Source organism: Nipponia nippon, unplaced genomic scaffold (assembly GCF_047370975.1).
Source record: "Nipponia nippon isolate SJK-2023a ecotype South Korea unplaced genomic scaffold, ASM4737097v1 scaffold_7, whole genome shotgun sequence".
Classification (NCBI taxonomy): Eukaryota; Metazoa; Chordata; class Aves; order Pelecaniformes; family Threskiornithidae; genus Nipponia; species Nipponia nippon.
The window spans coordinates 16,664,457-16,681,309 of record NW_028262391.1 but is presented as its reverse complement, the minus strand read 5'-3'; the positions used below and the strand labels follow the sequence as shown (position 1 = coordinate 16,681,309).

Here is a 16,853-nt window from a genome sequence, read left to right as displayed (position 1 = left end):
GAAAGGTCAGGTAGTAACCTTGGCAGTGACCTGCATGACCTTAATTAAGGCACAGGCTGGGCAGATACCTGGAAGAGAAGACGGATGAGATGGATACCTGGAAGAGGCACATGGATGCATCTGAGCCCATTAATTAAGCTATGTAATTGTGCCTATTATTATGTCTCCCGCATCTCTGGAGATATGGGAGACCAACAGGGTACTGGTTCCCACAAAAACAAACAAACAAAACCAAAAAACCCCAAACAAAACACAAACCCACAGACTGGATATAGCTTCCCTTTACACCACGTAGGAGCATGCTTCTCCATCATTGGAGAGACACACTAAAGCACAACGCAACTGAAAAAGTGTTTTCAGCCCGGATTCCTCCCATCACACTTGAAGAGAACAGTAATGAGGAATGTTCAAAAGTAAGCTGAACTGAGAAGCAGCCGTCAGAGTGACAGTAAACAGCCCCAACTAACTGAAGACTTCTGATTGCATTTCCACTATTATTTATTGTTTCCACAGATTAACTGTTAAAAAAAAGACAATAAAAGGGGGTGAAACGCTTGTTTGGTTTTGGATTAAAGTTTTCAATATGCCTGCTTATTTCCAAGGTAGGCAACCTACCCCACGTATAATCATCTCAAATATATGAGTCCTAACTTGGCCATGCCACTTTCCCTTCCAACTTCTGTACTCAGCCAGTAATGAGAAGGTGAACTAGAGAAATTGTCCTCAACAAGTTCTATTTTCGTTCCTTACGCACCTCACCTAAAGCACACTCCATCAATAAAATCCATGTTCTGAGATTTTTACAGTAGTCTGAGATAGATACAAAATGTAATTAGCAGCTTCCTTGACCTTCCTATCCATTCTGCTCCCCTAAAAGGGGAATATTTCCGTGCCTGGAAGAGAAACAGCTCTGCCTTCACTGTAGCTGCTTGCACACCAGAAGCTCCTGGTGGGTGCCTTCCAGCATGTCACCAGCCCTGTTTGGAAAACATGCCATTTTAATATCATTGCCCTGATAAGCATACTGAGTGCAACACATCTTGAGTTAGCAAATGAAAGGATAATAGTGCAGGGTGAGCTGTGTGCGGGTCAGCTTACAGTATGTGAAGGCATGATCCATAACTGGGATTCAAGATCTAGAGTTTCTCATAACTTCATGAAAAAACTCGTAAATTTTGGAAGAAGAAAACTTTAAACACTATTTAGGAGTACAGTGTCACTATACAACTAACCGCCTGTAATTTCTCTAACAGATGAGTTCTGGAAGATATCCTGGAAAATATAAAATACTTTACAATATCTTCTGAACAAGACAAAACTTACTGAGATCCAAAAAAAATGGCTGATATAAAGCCTGTTGGAAAATACCTTATTTATAGGCTCAAGTGCTGTTTCTTCCATAAAACTGAATAATGTAACAGTCTGAGTTCCCAATTAATTGCAAAACTGTGAAAGAGCTTTTAAAGACAATGCAGCACAAGGTTTAAGCCCACAACAGTAAAGAAGGCATTCAAAAAACTGAAATGGATCATTGGGCTACACAATACTGTACTGAGTCAATACAGTCACTATAAGCAATTCTCCTCCCACGCAGTTTTGATGACTTTACTAAAGCCGTTCTTCCACATGCTTCCAAGCCATGCCGAAGCTCTGCAGATAGCTAGAGGGTCACCAATAGTGCCAACAGCAAGTCCTCTTCCCTATTTATATGGACTCAGACCGTATGTTCAAAACCCAAAGAACTGTTAAGCCAACTAAAAAGATGAAATATCAAAGAGCACTTTCGAAATCCAGATTTTTAGCACAACGCAATCTTCCACTTATAACTCAAGAAGGCAATATTAAACTTCTCAAAAGGAAAATGGATCTTTTCCCCCCCATAAATAGGAGTTATAGCCTAAACTTAAGATTCTATGTCAAATAAAACTTTTGAAAATCATACTCTGAAAAGATGTCAAACAGCTGGAGACAGGAGAAACCCATCATATGCAATGTAACCATGATTATAAGTTATATCTACATACATATACTTGGTTAACGTAATCCAGCAGCAAACAAAGAAGATCTTAAGTACACAACGTGAAAAATACAAACTTTAAACATATATATCTACCCAGTGTCAGTTTATATGACGTACATATGGTCAAAGAAAGTAGTAAGCCAACAGAAGAACTTCTGGTCAAATAAAACTTTTGGCATAAAGAGGGAAAAGACAGAGCCATCTGACAGCTGTTTATTTTCCGCCAGGATTCTTTAGAAATGACAATGTGCTGAAATAGCAAACATGGTCATCTTCTTTTCTCAGGAAAGAAACGTGCATTGCACTCCAGGAGGGGGAATGACTGGTGCATAAACAATACTACTTCTTATTTGGAAGTTCTGGAGTTTTTTTAATCTGATCTTTATATTATACAGTCAACTTTTGTTCCACACAGAACACTTTCCTGCATGCCTCGATTCATCCCATAGCTTACTGCTTCCCAGAGAGGCAGACTGATTTCAAAGTCCCATTAACCACAGCCATGATCACCTTGTAAGATTGGATCCTCTGCAATTTAATAGCATGGCTGAATTGCTGTTAAAAAATATCCCTGGAGGGGAGAGAAAATATGCTTGAAAAACTCATGAAAGATTGGAAAGTGATAAGATTTAAAATAAGAGATGAAATTAGAATTAACAGGTAGCAAGTTAAGAACAGTCACAGGTTGCTAAACATAGTACCTACTGATTTCCGATACCAATACACATTCTTGTGTGAGAGAGAGAGATTTCTAAGAACCAATGCTTCAAATAAGACTTAAAGGCCAGATTTCTGTACAAACTTCTGAAAGTTTGGTCTGTTTTCCTCTATATCTTAATCACCGCACTTCAATACATGTATGTCTTACTGCAAAATACAAAAAGCAGCACAAACGCTATTTATGTAATTTCCAAAAAAGTACGAGACTCCTTGGCTAGCTATAAGTAGACTTATACCTTCTCCACTTTAAACCAGACATATTAAAGCAAAGTAAATAGAAGTCCGTCTTTTGATGGTATAAGCATAGTTATTGCAGAACTAATGTAGGTACACAGGTATCACCTCTGCTACAACCTGATCCTCAAAATGGTTCAACCTGAGAAAAAAAAATACTGTTGCCTTTAAACTGCTGCAAACAGTTGATGACCACAACTGGCATTTATGGTTACCGGGGATCACTCAATGCATGGGCTGTCCGTGGATAATCCTTCCAGTGTTTCTCCAGGTTATTTGTAGACCTTGCTGAAGTTACAGAGCAACAGCTATTGGTATCAAAACTCCCAACACTGTCCCGAGCCAGGGAACGGAACTAGTAAAGGCAGAAAGTTTTCAGAAGCTGTCTATGGAAAGAAATACCAAATGTATAATTTCCCAGTTTCAGTTACTTTTGAACAACTGGTACTGTTGCAACTTCCTCAGCCACAGTAGATGTTGCCTGTTACAAGGTTCTCCCTCTTCTCATGTGTTTTAAAGGAACAAAGAAGCTGGGTTAGCAGAAATGCGTGCTTATATTAAGAAAGAGCTGCTCTGAATTTTCTCATAATATAGAATTTATGCTAGATTAGCACTTGCTACGACACAGCCCCTGGACAGGACACTAAAATTTTCTTTTTTTTTTTTTTTTTCTTTTCTACTAACTGAATCCAAACTGAAGTTTTACAAGACTTAGAAAGAGACTCATCATTCAAGAGTCCCATTATTGTTAAACATGATCTGCAATCTAAGTCCATTTATGAAGAGGTGAACAGTGCTGTACCAACTGTGCATTTCAAAATCTCAAGTTTGTTATGAAAATACAGAAGATTTCTCATGCAAAGAAATTCTGTCATGCTTTAATTCAGAGCCCACAGGGATGTGAACAGGCATTTTCCTCTTCCATGCGTACCGACTCAAATGGCAAGCCTGCTGAGCTGCTGCTTACTGCCTGTCTTTTATCACATCATTTCTGATGTCACATAGATACAGCATCTAAAATGTTTACATGAAAATGATCAACTGTTGAATAGAGCCAGTTCTAAAAAAAATAAATAAAAACCCACCACCCACAGACTATATCTCTGTAACTCTTTTTCTGTATATGCATATATACGTACATACGTTCAGACAAAGATTAGCAGTTACTCCCAATATTAATACACAACTGATTTCAGAAAACATTTGAAAGCTGATTCTGTCTCAGCTCTTAATTTACTTTCTTTTAACTTAGTAGTATTGAATATACAGTCAACAAGAGCTCATTAAGACCTGTATGTGCACTCATCAATCACCCGTGTCAGTCCCGGGTGCAGCACTGGCTGGTGCTCAGGCCCACGCTCATTCTAATGCAAGATTTCCCTGTTTTGATAGCTGAACAAAACCAGATACGAGCAGCAGTAGTCAAGAGCTTTTTCCATCAGCTGCAGTGGACTTGGATGAGACTCTGTTTAGTGAATCAGTTATTGTGTAGAAAAGCAAAGACACTTTCCTTAGTTCCCAGATAAGAAAAAAATTAAAATCAACTGTTTGTAAATGACATCATTGCCATGCATGAAACAACTCCTCCAACAAGAACTGCCTAGCTTCCTGACAAGCAGAGAACAGATCAAGTTACAGCTGTTTATTAGTGCCCAGATAGCAATCAAACCACAAAAATCTTCTTGAGAGTGGGAGTGGATAGAGTCATGGCACAGGCTGGGTCTTGCTTGAACATGCCGATTGGATGGCCCTGCTATAAACTGTCATCGGGACTGTGCAGCTGAGAGCAGGACACAATTAACATCAGCTGTCTTAAGTGAGAAAGTTTACTCAGCTTCTGCCTTTTAGTAGCCTTGCCCTCTCTGTCTCTCTCATAAAACATGTATCTAGAGAAGAGCATGCTTCTTCTCAAGCTGTTGTTTAGCAAATCCAGCTGTTCAAACAGAAGCAGTCACACACAGCACCAGGCATTGTTAAAGTCCGTTTTCTGACAGCTAATCTATCCATCAATGAAACTCAGCAGGTAAGATTTGCAATAACGGTTTCTCCTTAGACTAGTCTTTGCTTAAATCACGAGAAATTGGAGCTGAAACTGGAGCCGTCCTGAAGATGCGTAACTGCCCTTCATGCCTGCACCGTGGTTCCTGTTGTCAGCAGACGCTACCACCCCGATTAGTCAGTTCTTTTGAAAAAGCTGCCCTACAGCTTCACATCTGGCCCTATGTCCAGATACTGGACATGTAAAATTCCCCAAACAGAAACACAGGCCATGCAACCCTGGAAGGAGGAAAAAAACCATACTTTTCAAAGATCCCTTTTCTGTGTGAACAAGCAACTTAAACTCCACACTTGTGAGATACAGGTAGCACCTTGCCTCAAACAACTCAGTCCTTCAAATCGTGAAATAGCATCAAAACTTCTGTCCCACTTCTGACACAAGACATCATCACATCATGTATGATGCATATTTCAAGATGCTTTTAACAAACACCTGGGCCAGCAACTTCAGTTATTAAGTTTACGGACCTGGTTCTGATCTCACACAAATATGTACACAATTGTTTTACAGTGATGTAAAACAGAATTAGTAAACTGCTTATGAGGCTAGCGTAAGGAAACACTTTGCTATATTAAAACTTTGATGTGAACTACAAAAACCAAAGATACACAATCCATTTTTATTTTTTTGTTAAAAAAAAGTAAAAAAAAATTACAAAAGCAATTCTATGAGATACTGATTATTTTCTGCACAGCTGATTTCAGCAAGAACCCCTAATGGGCTCATTCGGTACATTAACACTTAGACCCACAGGTACAGAATTAATTCTCAGGGGAATGGCACTTAAATGCCAAACCTACTTTTGTTTAACATTTTACTGTCTTTTTTTCCCCTCACAGTTTGTTTGCATTAATTACAAATACTGCACATGTCAGCCTTAAAAACACACCTGCAGTTACACTGCAAGAATCACTACTACCATCTAAAAGGACTACCCACCCCCACACACCCCACCTTTTTTTTCCCCTATGTCTATTTTCTAAGAAAATCCACAGTGGATCAATAAATTTGCAACTTGTCCAAGAAGGAACCTTGGCATACTTTCAAAGGGCAGACCATAAGAGCTGGTGAGTCAACCACTAAAATAAAGGGTGTTTCTTCAGAATTGTCCTATAAATTTGAATGTAATGTTTTAAGCCAAGGCAGAGTTCTACTGTTTAGCCTTAAACAATTAAGGAAATTGGCCTGTAATTACTTTGTACTCCATTACAAAAATATTCATATGCTTTAAAAGAAATTATACAGTAATCCATAGTATCTTTAATTTTGGTTCAAGCAGAAACAGAATGAAATGATCAAATATGTCAACTGTATAATTTGTCAATAATCTAAATAGTTCAACAATTAGTAGTTACCTAAGTTTCTGCAGTCTCAGTGCTCAGTTGGAACCAATACCATTAAAATATTATATAAAAAAAGGCACAAAGGCATGCACACACACTGAGAACATGAAGAAGCCAGATTACTCTGATCATCACATAAAAGATTTACTCTGTTTCTTTAGTGGACTTGTCAATTGTTTGTTTTTCATTTGTTTGTTTTTCCTCCTACTACAAATTGTAAAAGGAATTCTAGCTCCTGGAAAAAAAAGATATCTGGGATGAAACAGTGACTTTACATATTTAGTCTCCTTGTGATCAGTATAATCCATATTTCGAAAACTGAATTCACCTTAAGGAAATACTCCAGAAGCAGTTCTATTAAACCACCTAAAGCCACTTGTGGTGTCAGGCTGTGCTTGCAAGCATGTATTCCTTGATGATTGTGTCATTTATTCTTTAGAGCTACAACATTCCCACACATACAGACACATTCCTGCTACTGATCTGTTTGGTCAGGTTGTGTTTTGTGCTGGAGGGAACCATGCTCTACATTTAAATTAAGAAGGAACAAAAATATTCTTCACTTTCAAATTTGTTCACCTTGCAACTGGCCCTCAAAACCTATAAAAAACCTGACGTTATAAATGAAAACAAAAACGCCCTTACTGCGACCATACTTACTCTTCATGACAAGGGAATTCACTTGAGCAGCATGTCAGGTAATTTATATTTCAGACTAGCAGCTCTACACAAATGGAAAGATACTGCTTTTGATTACACAATGTAATCGTACTAATTCAACAGACAAACTAAACACTTCCCCATGAAGAGACTGAGTCACTTTTGCTTAAATAAGCAGCAGTGAGGGCAAAAGCCAAGAATTCGGACATAAATCATGACTTTCCAGAATATGCCACCAACATAAAGGAAACTTTGAGAAATAATCTGTTAGTTTAGATCCTCACCAGGAACACGTTTCACACTACCCCCCTAGCTCAGATAACCACGGTGGTCATTCCACTGTACCTTTACACTACAATTTACAGCATCAAATATTGATGATAAATGTCACAACTGTTTTATTTTTTCCTGTTCTAATTAGAAATGCATTTTACAGTCAAAGCTGCAGTGATCCTATCCAACCCCACTGCATATGACAGAGAGAAGCAATGTCACATCTACCACTGTGGTCTACCTCCACAGCCTAATTATTCCCTCCACCTAAGGAAAGAAAGAAAAGCATGACCAAAACGCCTCAAAAATATATATTTTTTTTTTTTAATTTTGGAACAGAGAGTGGCATTGTGCAGCCTCTAAACCAGGTGCCACGAAGAACTCAGACTTTGGGTGTCTCCAAGGATGAGTATTTTCAAGGGAAAAATAAGTTACAGAAGAACAACTTTGCCGCTTTGCACCTCCACAGCTATATTCACTTACTTTTAACTGATTTCCAAACACACACACCCCCCACTACACACAGTTTCATTTGTTATTCACCATTTATTTGAAAGCTGGAGCCTAAAGGTGAACCTCTATGCGAGTGATCATTACCCATCTGCAGTGGTGCACGCTGATGCTACACACGTTCCTAAATAATCCCCAGGGTGTCGGGATGATGGTGGCGCTGGGGCAGGGGTAACCCAAACGCTGTCTCCTGCTCGGTCAGGTCCCGGATACCTCACCCTGTGCCTTTACCCTTCAGCTCTAAGAGACAGGTGGCAGCTTTTTCATACAGTCCTCACAAAAAGGGCACAAAACTCCCAAGAGACCTACTAGAAGAGGTTTTTCCCCAACACAGGTTTATGTAGCAGTTTTAGATACTGTGGTGACAAGAAGGGACAAAAGTAGCATCAGTAGAGAAAGAAGAAACAGAAAACTGGACAGAGGCAGAGGCAGGCATAGAGTGCTGTACTTAAGACCTCTCCTCCACCAAGCAGGCCGACTCTGAGTACTTCTAGTAAGTCTGTCAAGATGGCTGAACGACCAAATTCCCTTGTTTGTGCACCACAGGTACCTCAGAGGGAAAGGCCTATCGATTGCTCCCTGTCACTCACAGCGACCACTTTGGCTGAGCCCAAAAAAGTCAACAGAAATGGCAATAGTACGCGCTCTATCTCCAAGTGAGTCCTTGCACAGCTAGACCAGTCAGCAATGACTGCTTGAAGCATTTGTGACCAGCATTTGACGGACGCCAGGGTGGAGGAAAGCCTGCTGGCTCAGAGCGCTCCCACAGCCTGCCGGGCTGCCCGCGCCTCCTGGCCGGGCTGGCTCTGAGAAGCCACCCACGCTGCCAGGGCCCGGACTGGGACAAACCCCCTCCCACCCCTCACATTTCGGGAGCACACAGAGACAGCAATGAACCATGGGGCCCACCTCAAAACCTGCCCGTTTGCCACCGTTACAACGTGCGGCCCCAACACCTCAGCGCAGCCGCGCTCCAGCCGGCCAAGTCCCCACAGCCGCTCTGGGGAACAGACTCAACAGCTGATTAATAAAACATTTTAGATGGGAACATCATTTACGTCTGTTGCCAAGAGCAGTGTCTGCTTCTAGTACAATGACAAATGTCTTTTCCACTCGCTCTCCACGCATCCCGGGCTGCATTACATGACAAGCAACACACATGCAGCAAGTACGGTGCAACAGAAAAATTTTAACACTGTTGTTTTAACACAGAAACTTTTATATCTTCACTATACAGGAGTCAGTGTTTCAGAGCTCAACACTGCTCTTCTCTGTGATTGCTTGAAACACAAAGCTGAGGCAAAGGAGCACAGGAGGGATTTCTGCAAACATGGTTTGCCACAGGGCCACGCTGACTGCTCATTGCTCAAGTAACCACTGCTGTGCAACAGGCAGTTCTTTGGTATAACTTTTCCAAGTCTTTCCGAGTAAAGCACTAAAGTCTTATTAAGAAACAGAGATGCAGCTCGGCAGCCAGTTTTAGATAGTCTTGTTACAGCTGACTTCTGAAGCAAGCAACACTAATGGACCGCTTTAAAATCTGACAAGGTGTCTTTGCGTGCTGCTTTACACCAAAGCATCAAGAACTGGAGGCACACTAAGGTCTGCCCCTCTTCAAGTAATACAGCACAGACTCAGGGAAAACATTTAAGGGTTAAAACTGGAATAAAAACAAGTAACACAGCAGGCAGTGTCTGGGGTCACAAAACTACTCAAGGAGTGGTTTCAACTCAGCAGAGCCTGCTACAATTCGGGCTATTAATGTTTAAATTAAAAAGAATTAAGATTTTCCCGAGTGAGCATCTATATATAAATGTATCAGTGCTTTCTAGCACTGTAATTTGCGTAGCATCATTTTTATTATTTATATAGAAGTAGCAGTCTATTTTCGGTTTGCTGAATCATACAGTGCTGTCTGGACTACGCAGTCTTTGCTTTTCACACGTTTGAACACCAGCAGGATTAAAGAAAAATCCTTACCATGCCAGCTATTAACTATATCAGCTCGAGATCCCACAACTTAAGTATGTAGTTAAAAAAAGCATTATTTGAGTAGATATTTTTGAGAAAATACAACTGCAATTGCAGTAACTGATTTCCAAAGGGGCTTGACTTACGATCTCACTGCCCTGACTACAGACGCAGGAGCTCCACGTTGTACTCAAAGCGTGCCCCCGTGGGCTGCACCTCGGAGGGACAGTGAAGGCTGAAGGGTAATGCTCACACACCCCTGACGGGCTGCGACCTACAGCGCACGCCACAACCTTCAGAGAAATCCTCTGAATGACTAAAAGCGGCAAAGCATTAGGAAAAGTGGAAATGAGAAGCTCATTGAGTAGTTTGGTATTCAGCAACACCTTTTTTTTTTTTTTTTTAACTAGTTATCAACCAAGTCAGAAGTTTTCCTATCAAAATTACAGCTTGCTGACAAAACTTGCTTCTCAAAAAAAGGAGCTTCCTTCTGTACACCACAAGAAAATTAAGCCAGATATTAAAAATAACTTGATTACGCTCTTGAGTAAACAAGCCAAGAAATGAAACTATTTTGGATTTCATGTGGTAATAATCTAGTGGGATGAAATACCTTTGTATGCCTAGAATAGAAATCAGAAGTAGAGATTCTAAAACAGTACCAAAGCAAGATATATGTTTTGGCATACAGCTGGACATACATGTGCTTGGACACCTCTCTCTGAGGGAATTTCCTGTATACATTCTTTTATTTTACATGCTGAAGATAAAATTTCTTCTATCTTCTGGCTCCTTGAAGCTAAAGTGACTACAAAACACAACGAGCAAAAAGCAAGCAAGCCTCTGAGGGACGGGAAGGGGCACTGAAGTCTCCACATGACTTTTGCATAAAATAGGAAACTTCATCAGCAGTTGCTACAGTTCAGAGAAGAGAACGACGCTATGCTTCTATGCTTTTCCCAGCCTTGGAAAAACATGTTCATCAACACCTTGTCTGAGGGAAAGGGAAGAAATGGGGGGGGAAGGAGAAAGTCAGGAAGGTTCACTTCCCATTAAGGAATCGTTTTCTTTTTCAAGGGAGGTTATGCACGTACTTCTGTATGACTCATTCCGGTGGGTTAAAGCACTTTCAGCCAAGCGGTTCCTCTCGAGAGCAACCTGGGGAGCCCTGCCCCGGCCGGCGCCGCAGCCCCCTCCCGCACCGCACAGCCCGCTCCGGCGCCCAGAGCGGCATTTTAAAGTGCGGGGCGGAGGAGGGGGGGGGTAAAAAACCAAACTAATAAATCGGGAAAGCGGCGGCTCTCAACCTCCGCACAGGAGACGGGAGGGTTTTCCCTTCCTGGCGGATGTTACCAAGCCAGGAGGCACAAAGGCGCCGGTGCCGCCCGGCCGGCAGCGCATCCCCGCCGCGGCCACCCTCACCGCGCCCATCCGCACCTCCCGCAGCCGGCGGGACCGCGGGGGACCGCGCCGCGGGCTCCGCCATCGCACCCCCAACCCCCGCACCGCACCGCGCCTCACCTGCGGGGCCGGGGCCGGGCCCGGGTCGCCGCTCCGCCGCCGCCGCCGGCAGCGCCAGGGCCAGCAGCAGCGGCAGGAGGAGGCGCGGCGGCCGGGCTCCGCTCCACGCCATCTTCCCCCTCCGCACCCGCCGGCCTGCCGCCGCTCCCCGCGCCGCCAGCCCCCGAGAGCGGGGCGGAGGTAGAAAACGAGGGGAAAACCCGCTGCCCGGGGAGCCGCCGCGCCGGGGGTGCCGCTCCTCCTCCGCAGCGGGCAGGAGCGAAGGGCGCTGCTGCCCGCCCCAGGCTTTATACGGCGGTGGGAGGACCCGGGCAGCGAGAGCGCCCGGCGGCGCAACAGGAGCCGCTTGTGGCCGCCGCGCCCGGGCGCACGCTGCTGTTGCTGCTGCTGCTGCTGCTGCCGCCGCCGCCGCCGCCGCTGCCGCCGCCGCCGCCGCCGGGGGAGGGGCGGGCGGCCAAGCCCTGCCTCGGCCTCCGCCGCCGTAGGTGCGCGGCGCTGCGCACGCCCGCCCGCCGCCGCGGGGTTGGAGCGGAGCGGGCCGGGCCGGGCCGGGGCGGGCGGCGCGCCCGGAGTGCGGACCCAGCAGCTGCCCCGGGCCGAGTCTGGCTCGGCCCAGCGCCGTGCTTCTGCTCTCGGTACCTGCCCGGCTGCGGGGCCGAGTGGGCGGCAGCGGCCCGCTCCTGGAAACGGTCTCGACGGTGCTGGTCGCACGGGGAATTGTACTCACCTCCCTCTCAAAACATTTTGTTAGTGGTTTCATTGGCCGCCATTACCGTCCGAATAAACGTATTCCTGAAAATCTAATGTTGCTCGGGAGATTGTGAGCAACTGAAGCCATTACTCCACGAGCGAACAAAAACTAATATAACCCTTTTGCCTACGGGCATAGCACTGTTGGCATCGGGACTGCACTGCGCATACCATCAGCTTGTGAACAGCATACCCATCAAACACTCCATCATTTTATCATTCAGATTTCCATAACGAAACACAGTTCGTTTGCCTAATCTTAACACATAAAACCATTACACTTTTATCATTAAAGAAACACCCAACAGATCACCAAGTTACTGAAGGCAAGCACGGTGATGATGAAGATGTATTGGCCCACCTCCGCTCTTTTTCCTGTTGTGATACAAAGTATATTTGAAAAAATACTGTAAACAATAGCTTAAACGTTTAAAAGTCATGTAAAATTACAAAAGCAGATGGTAGCCTATTGGAATCAGTGTGGATTTACACCTTGGAAATATTATTTGAGGACCAAAGGCATAATCCAAAACAAAAATTAGTGCTGAAAGCAGGATTCATGTATTTGAGATCCACCTATATAATCGTCAAACAGACACCTCATTTTTTATCCTAAATGTTTCTATGGGCCTAACAGATGTGCTTTTTAGGAGCCACATTGGAAAGAAAAAAGGGGGAAAGAAGGGAAAACTTGACCTTGGCTACTGCAGCCGTAAGAACTGCATGCTTTTGTTTGGAACCCAGAGCAGAAATCAGAGCCTGCATTACGTGCCCAGATGCTTTTATGGTTAATTGGGAGAGGTCATTCGTTCTGGACCAGGCAGCACACACAGCAGGGAGGGAGGTAGAGCAAACCAAAGAAAAAGACTGGGTCCTCAGTCCCAAGGAGTTCCTAGAAGAGAGAAGGCCCAGGAAAACAGCAATTGAGAAATACTGAAAATGCATTCATGCAATGATGAAGCTGCAGTTGCCAACTGTAGGAGAAACAGAAAAGACCCTCCAGTTCTTGGGCAATTACTCATGACCTACTTTCTCTTGCCACCTCTGTCAGGCACACAGAGATTCACCAGAGAAAAAATATCTTTTGAATGCAGACAGTATGACCACATTTATGCACACATCCATGAACGGCCTCTGCTCATTCTTCCAAGAACCAGCACTACTGCTGCTGATCAACTTATGTAGGTACATAGACTGTGTTAGCTGAAAGCAAGCACTGCCTTCACTGGGATGATATTGCAAGTACTTCTGTCTTTTTAAAGACAAGTTCAAGATTTCAAATAAGAAATTGGACCTATGAAAAATGAAGATGGAAAAAATAGTTACTATATTACAGCTATAGTTTTAAGGTAGAAAACAGGTAAACAAGCATTTCAAAAGAGGTTCTCAACAGATCGAATCTCACCTCAGATCCAGAACAGCTTAACAGTAACGCTTGTACTTGGAGATACAAAGAAAGTGTAACTACAAAGCTGAAAAAATAAGAACTCATCGAGAAGGAATTAAATCACAAGGGTCATGTAGAAAACACTTAATACCAACAACCATGAAAGAAATGACAGATTACTGCAATAAAGTCTGAGAAGAAAAAGACAGGACTGTTGGGCATCATTTCAGAATACCGCAGAGATGATGTCACAGCTCCCACGGACAGGATGGGAATCAGATGAAGCTTCAGCCCTGCGACTTGAGAGTAAAATCAGCAGCTGAGTGTCACATACATACACAGTGCTCTGAGAAATCACAGCCTGGCACCTCACCTCTGTCATAAGCAGCAGCTAGTTTCACCAGAGACTAATACACAGGCCCCTAAACAGCACTGTTAGGTGGAAACCAACAGGTGTAAAGGGGAGGGAGCATCCAAGAGAAATCCTAAAAGGCAGTTTGTTATCAAAAAGTAAATGTAAACAGTAGCAGGGAAGAATGAAAAGAATTAGTGAAAGAAAGCTCTAAATTTGCAATAATGAAAGAAAAGGAAATAGCTAGCAAAGACAGATTTCTAATGTATGAGGAAAATGGGTTGAGAGAACTCTGATATAAACACAGCTCATACCTGTAAGCACAAGCTCAGACTCTGACTAGAAACTTTTACATTTTCTTGTCATTTTCCTTGGTCTCTTGAAAGCTAATTTCATTTTCGACTGTTCTTAGAAAATGCAAGGTTTGCTCTCAGAGAGAAAACAGAGCTGAAAGCTACCCAAAACACTGCTTTCAAAGTGACAGATGTGGCCAAAACATCTCCTGTCCCCAGAGGCTTCACTCGGACACTGGCTGATGGAACGGAAAATGCTTGTGAAACTTTCAGAACTGAGCTCCGCCAACTGCGCAGTGCCCAAAGGCTCTGTCTCGCCCTGCCTCCACAGACACTTGGGTTGGAAATGCTACTTTTGTCCAGAAATACCAACTTCAAGGCCTGAACTGGCAGCTGGTGGTTGGCAGAGCCTTCAGCTCTCCTGGTGCTGCTGCAAGCTGCTTCAGTACTGTATTGCTGTTACAGAGTACTCAACACTTCAATCTCTGAACTGCTAAGTAGGAACTTACCCTCAAATCAAAATCATTTTAAATAACAACACAGCCAGTGTGTAATATAACGTGCATACATGTTATATAAAACATGTTATATAAACATACATTACCGAGGTTAACTCCAGAAACAATTCCTACAAGTCCCAAGAAACAGTCTGACATTCTTGCTGTTGTCACTATTTGCTCCTTTGACTTTTGACTTTATCGAGCCTTTTTCGTAAAGAATAAAACCTTCCTTTTCCTCTGCAACAAGGCAATTTCTTCATGGGAAATGACTCAGTTTGGTTAAGTAGGCATGGAGGAGGGGAGAGAGTTCATTACTGTCAGTTGTGGGGCTCTGAACATGGGAGCCCAAGGAGTTTTCTTGTCCTGCAACTCCAGCAATAGTGAGCAAAACCGGAAAGGGAGCGACTGCAAGCAGTCCTTGCTTCAGAAAGTCACTATGAAAAGTGATTTTCTGTAACCTCACAATCAGTTGCCAAACTAATTTTTTTTTTTTCAGACCCAGTACATTTTCAACAGATCAGCAATAGTATCTAGAATTCAGCTGGCAGATATTTGGGCAAAATTCTACAGGACCTCTGGAGGACACAGCAGCTTCCTGAATTGTTAGTAATCGCCATTCTTTCACTGCCTTTTCCTCAGTTGTCTAGATAGTTCTTTTGCTGTCTGAGTAACTCCCTGTCTGTATCCGCCTATCCCTACCTCCTTTTCCCTGTCTCTTTCCTAATTGTCTGTAAGAAATCATCATGGTGTTGGCAGCTTCCATCTTCCCCAAACCACTAACAATTTTATATTTCAAAATGCATATAGCTGGTGCCACGTGGAATGGAAACAGACGTAGTTCATTGCATCACCACCCCGTCACTGCAGCCAGACGGAGCTCGGTTCTGTTGTAGGAATCTGCCTTCTAAACTACAGAAGCCGCTTATAAGAGACCTTTTTCATATCCACTAACTACTCTTCATTTCACTATCTTTAAGAAGAACAGTCTGTGCTCCTGCTGTGCTTTGCCTGTCCTTGAACTCACCTCACCTTGAATCTAGGCCTCAAAATCTCTTCTTTCATTCTGGAGCCCCACCGGAACAACTTTTCCACAGATACTAAAATGGAGCAGTGTTGATCACATGAACTTCCTTCCCTAATCTTACAACACTGAAATTGTTCATTATACAGTAATAAAACCAAAAGAAAAGAAAATTAACAAGATATTGGTCTGTGGAAAGCCACAGGACAGAAAGAATTGTCAACAATTCACCAGCAGCAGTATTCCAAGAATTAAAAAAAAAAATCATCATGCAAGGATCCTAAGTCCCTTACCTCAGTAAAGATCATAAAGCGTTTTCTAACAGGTAATGAATCTGACATATAACAGTCAAAAGTCTATTTTGTCTGGGTAAAAGTCAGTCATTCCCCACGTGTTTTCTGTATCAGCAATCATTAGTCATTTGCTATGAAGAACAAATTAATTCCGCTCTCAATCTATCCTAGCTTGTCCCCTCAAATATCTTTCTAGTTTCATAAAATTTGTCCTCTCTTTGTGTTACAGAAGTAATTCCATAGCCCTTTGATTTCACTGCCTGGGTCAAGTGCATACAAACTACAGAATTAAACAGAAGTTTTTGGCTTCATGTGGTTATATCACTGATCTAATTTATTATCAAAGTAATAACCCTGAGTTTAGCTTTGAGATTAGATTAGTAAAACACCTGTGAGTTAGTAAGTTATACTTATTTCTTCCAGTTAAATGATTTACCTTGTGTAATTCCTAAAAAGAAAATACTGGTTTTGAATTATGAATTCCAACACATTCAGTATTTTACATGAGTCAGGGGTAGCTGAAAATAGAAGTTTGTTATTATAGAATAATACTAACAGAAATTAACATTCCAAAGTAATAGAAAGCTTAAAAATCCCTTTTCAGCCATAGGAAAAAATGTTCTTCAGATATATTTTGTTTAGATGCTCATGGCTGTTTTAATTTGACCTCAAGCCAATGAAACACTAGAAGTAAACTAGAATTAAAAAATTTTTTTTGCAAAAATACATCAATATGAATGTAAAGGCCCATCTGGCAATAATATGGCATTAAAATGTGGATCACATTGCCTTATTTAGTATGTGTATGCAAGCCTTCAATAAGGGCCCCTTCAGTACTTCAATCCTAATAAGAAATCTTCCATAGACGTTTTATTTCCAAGAAATCAGGCTAAATGTTACTGAAATTCTACTCTCGCTGTCTGAAAATAGTTTCTCTTTCGTTGCC

The 16,853-nt window shown here is 42.6% G+C and overlaps 1 protein-coding gene across 1 annotated transcript in view; it reads right to left on the bottom strand.

Moving 5' to 3' along the window:
• Window positions 1-11,732, bottom strand: part of PLOD2 (procollagen-lysine,2-oxoglutarate 5-dioxygenase 2) — a 57,000-nt gene extending 45,268 nt beyond the window's left edge. Inside the window, exon 1 of the mRNA XM_087740169.1 lies at window positions 11,312-11,732. Within this exon, the coding sequence (XP_087596295.1) occupies window positions 11,312-11,423 (112 nt within the window). The 5' untranslated portion in view covers window positions 11,424-11,732. The remainder of the gene's footprint in view (window positions 1-11,311) is intronic.
• Between the last annotated feature and the right edge of the window lie 5,121 nt (window positions 11,733-16,853).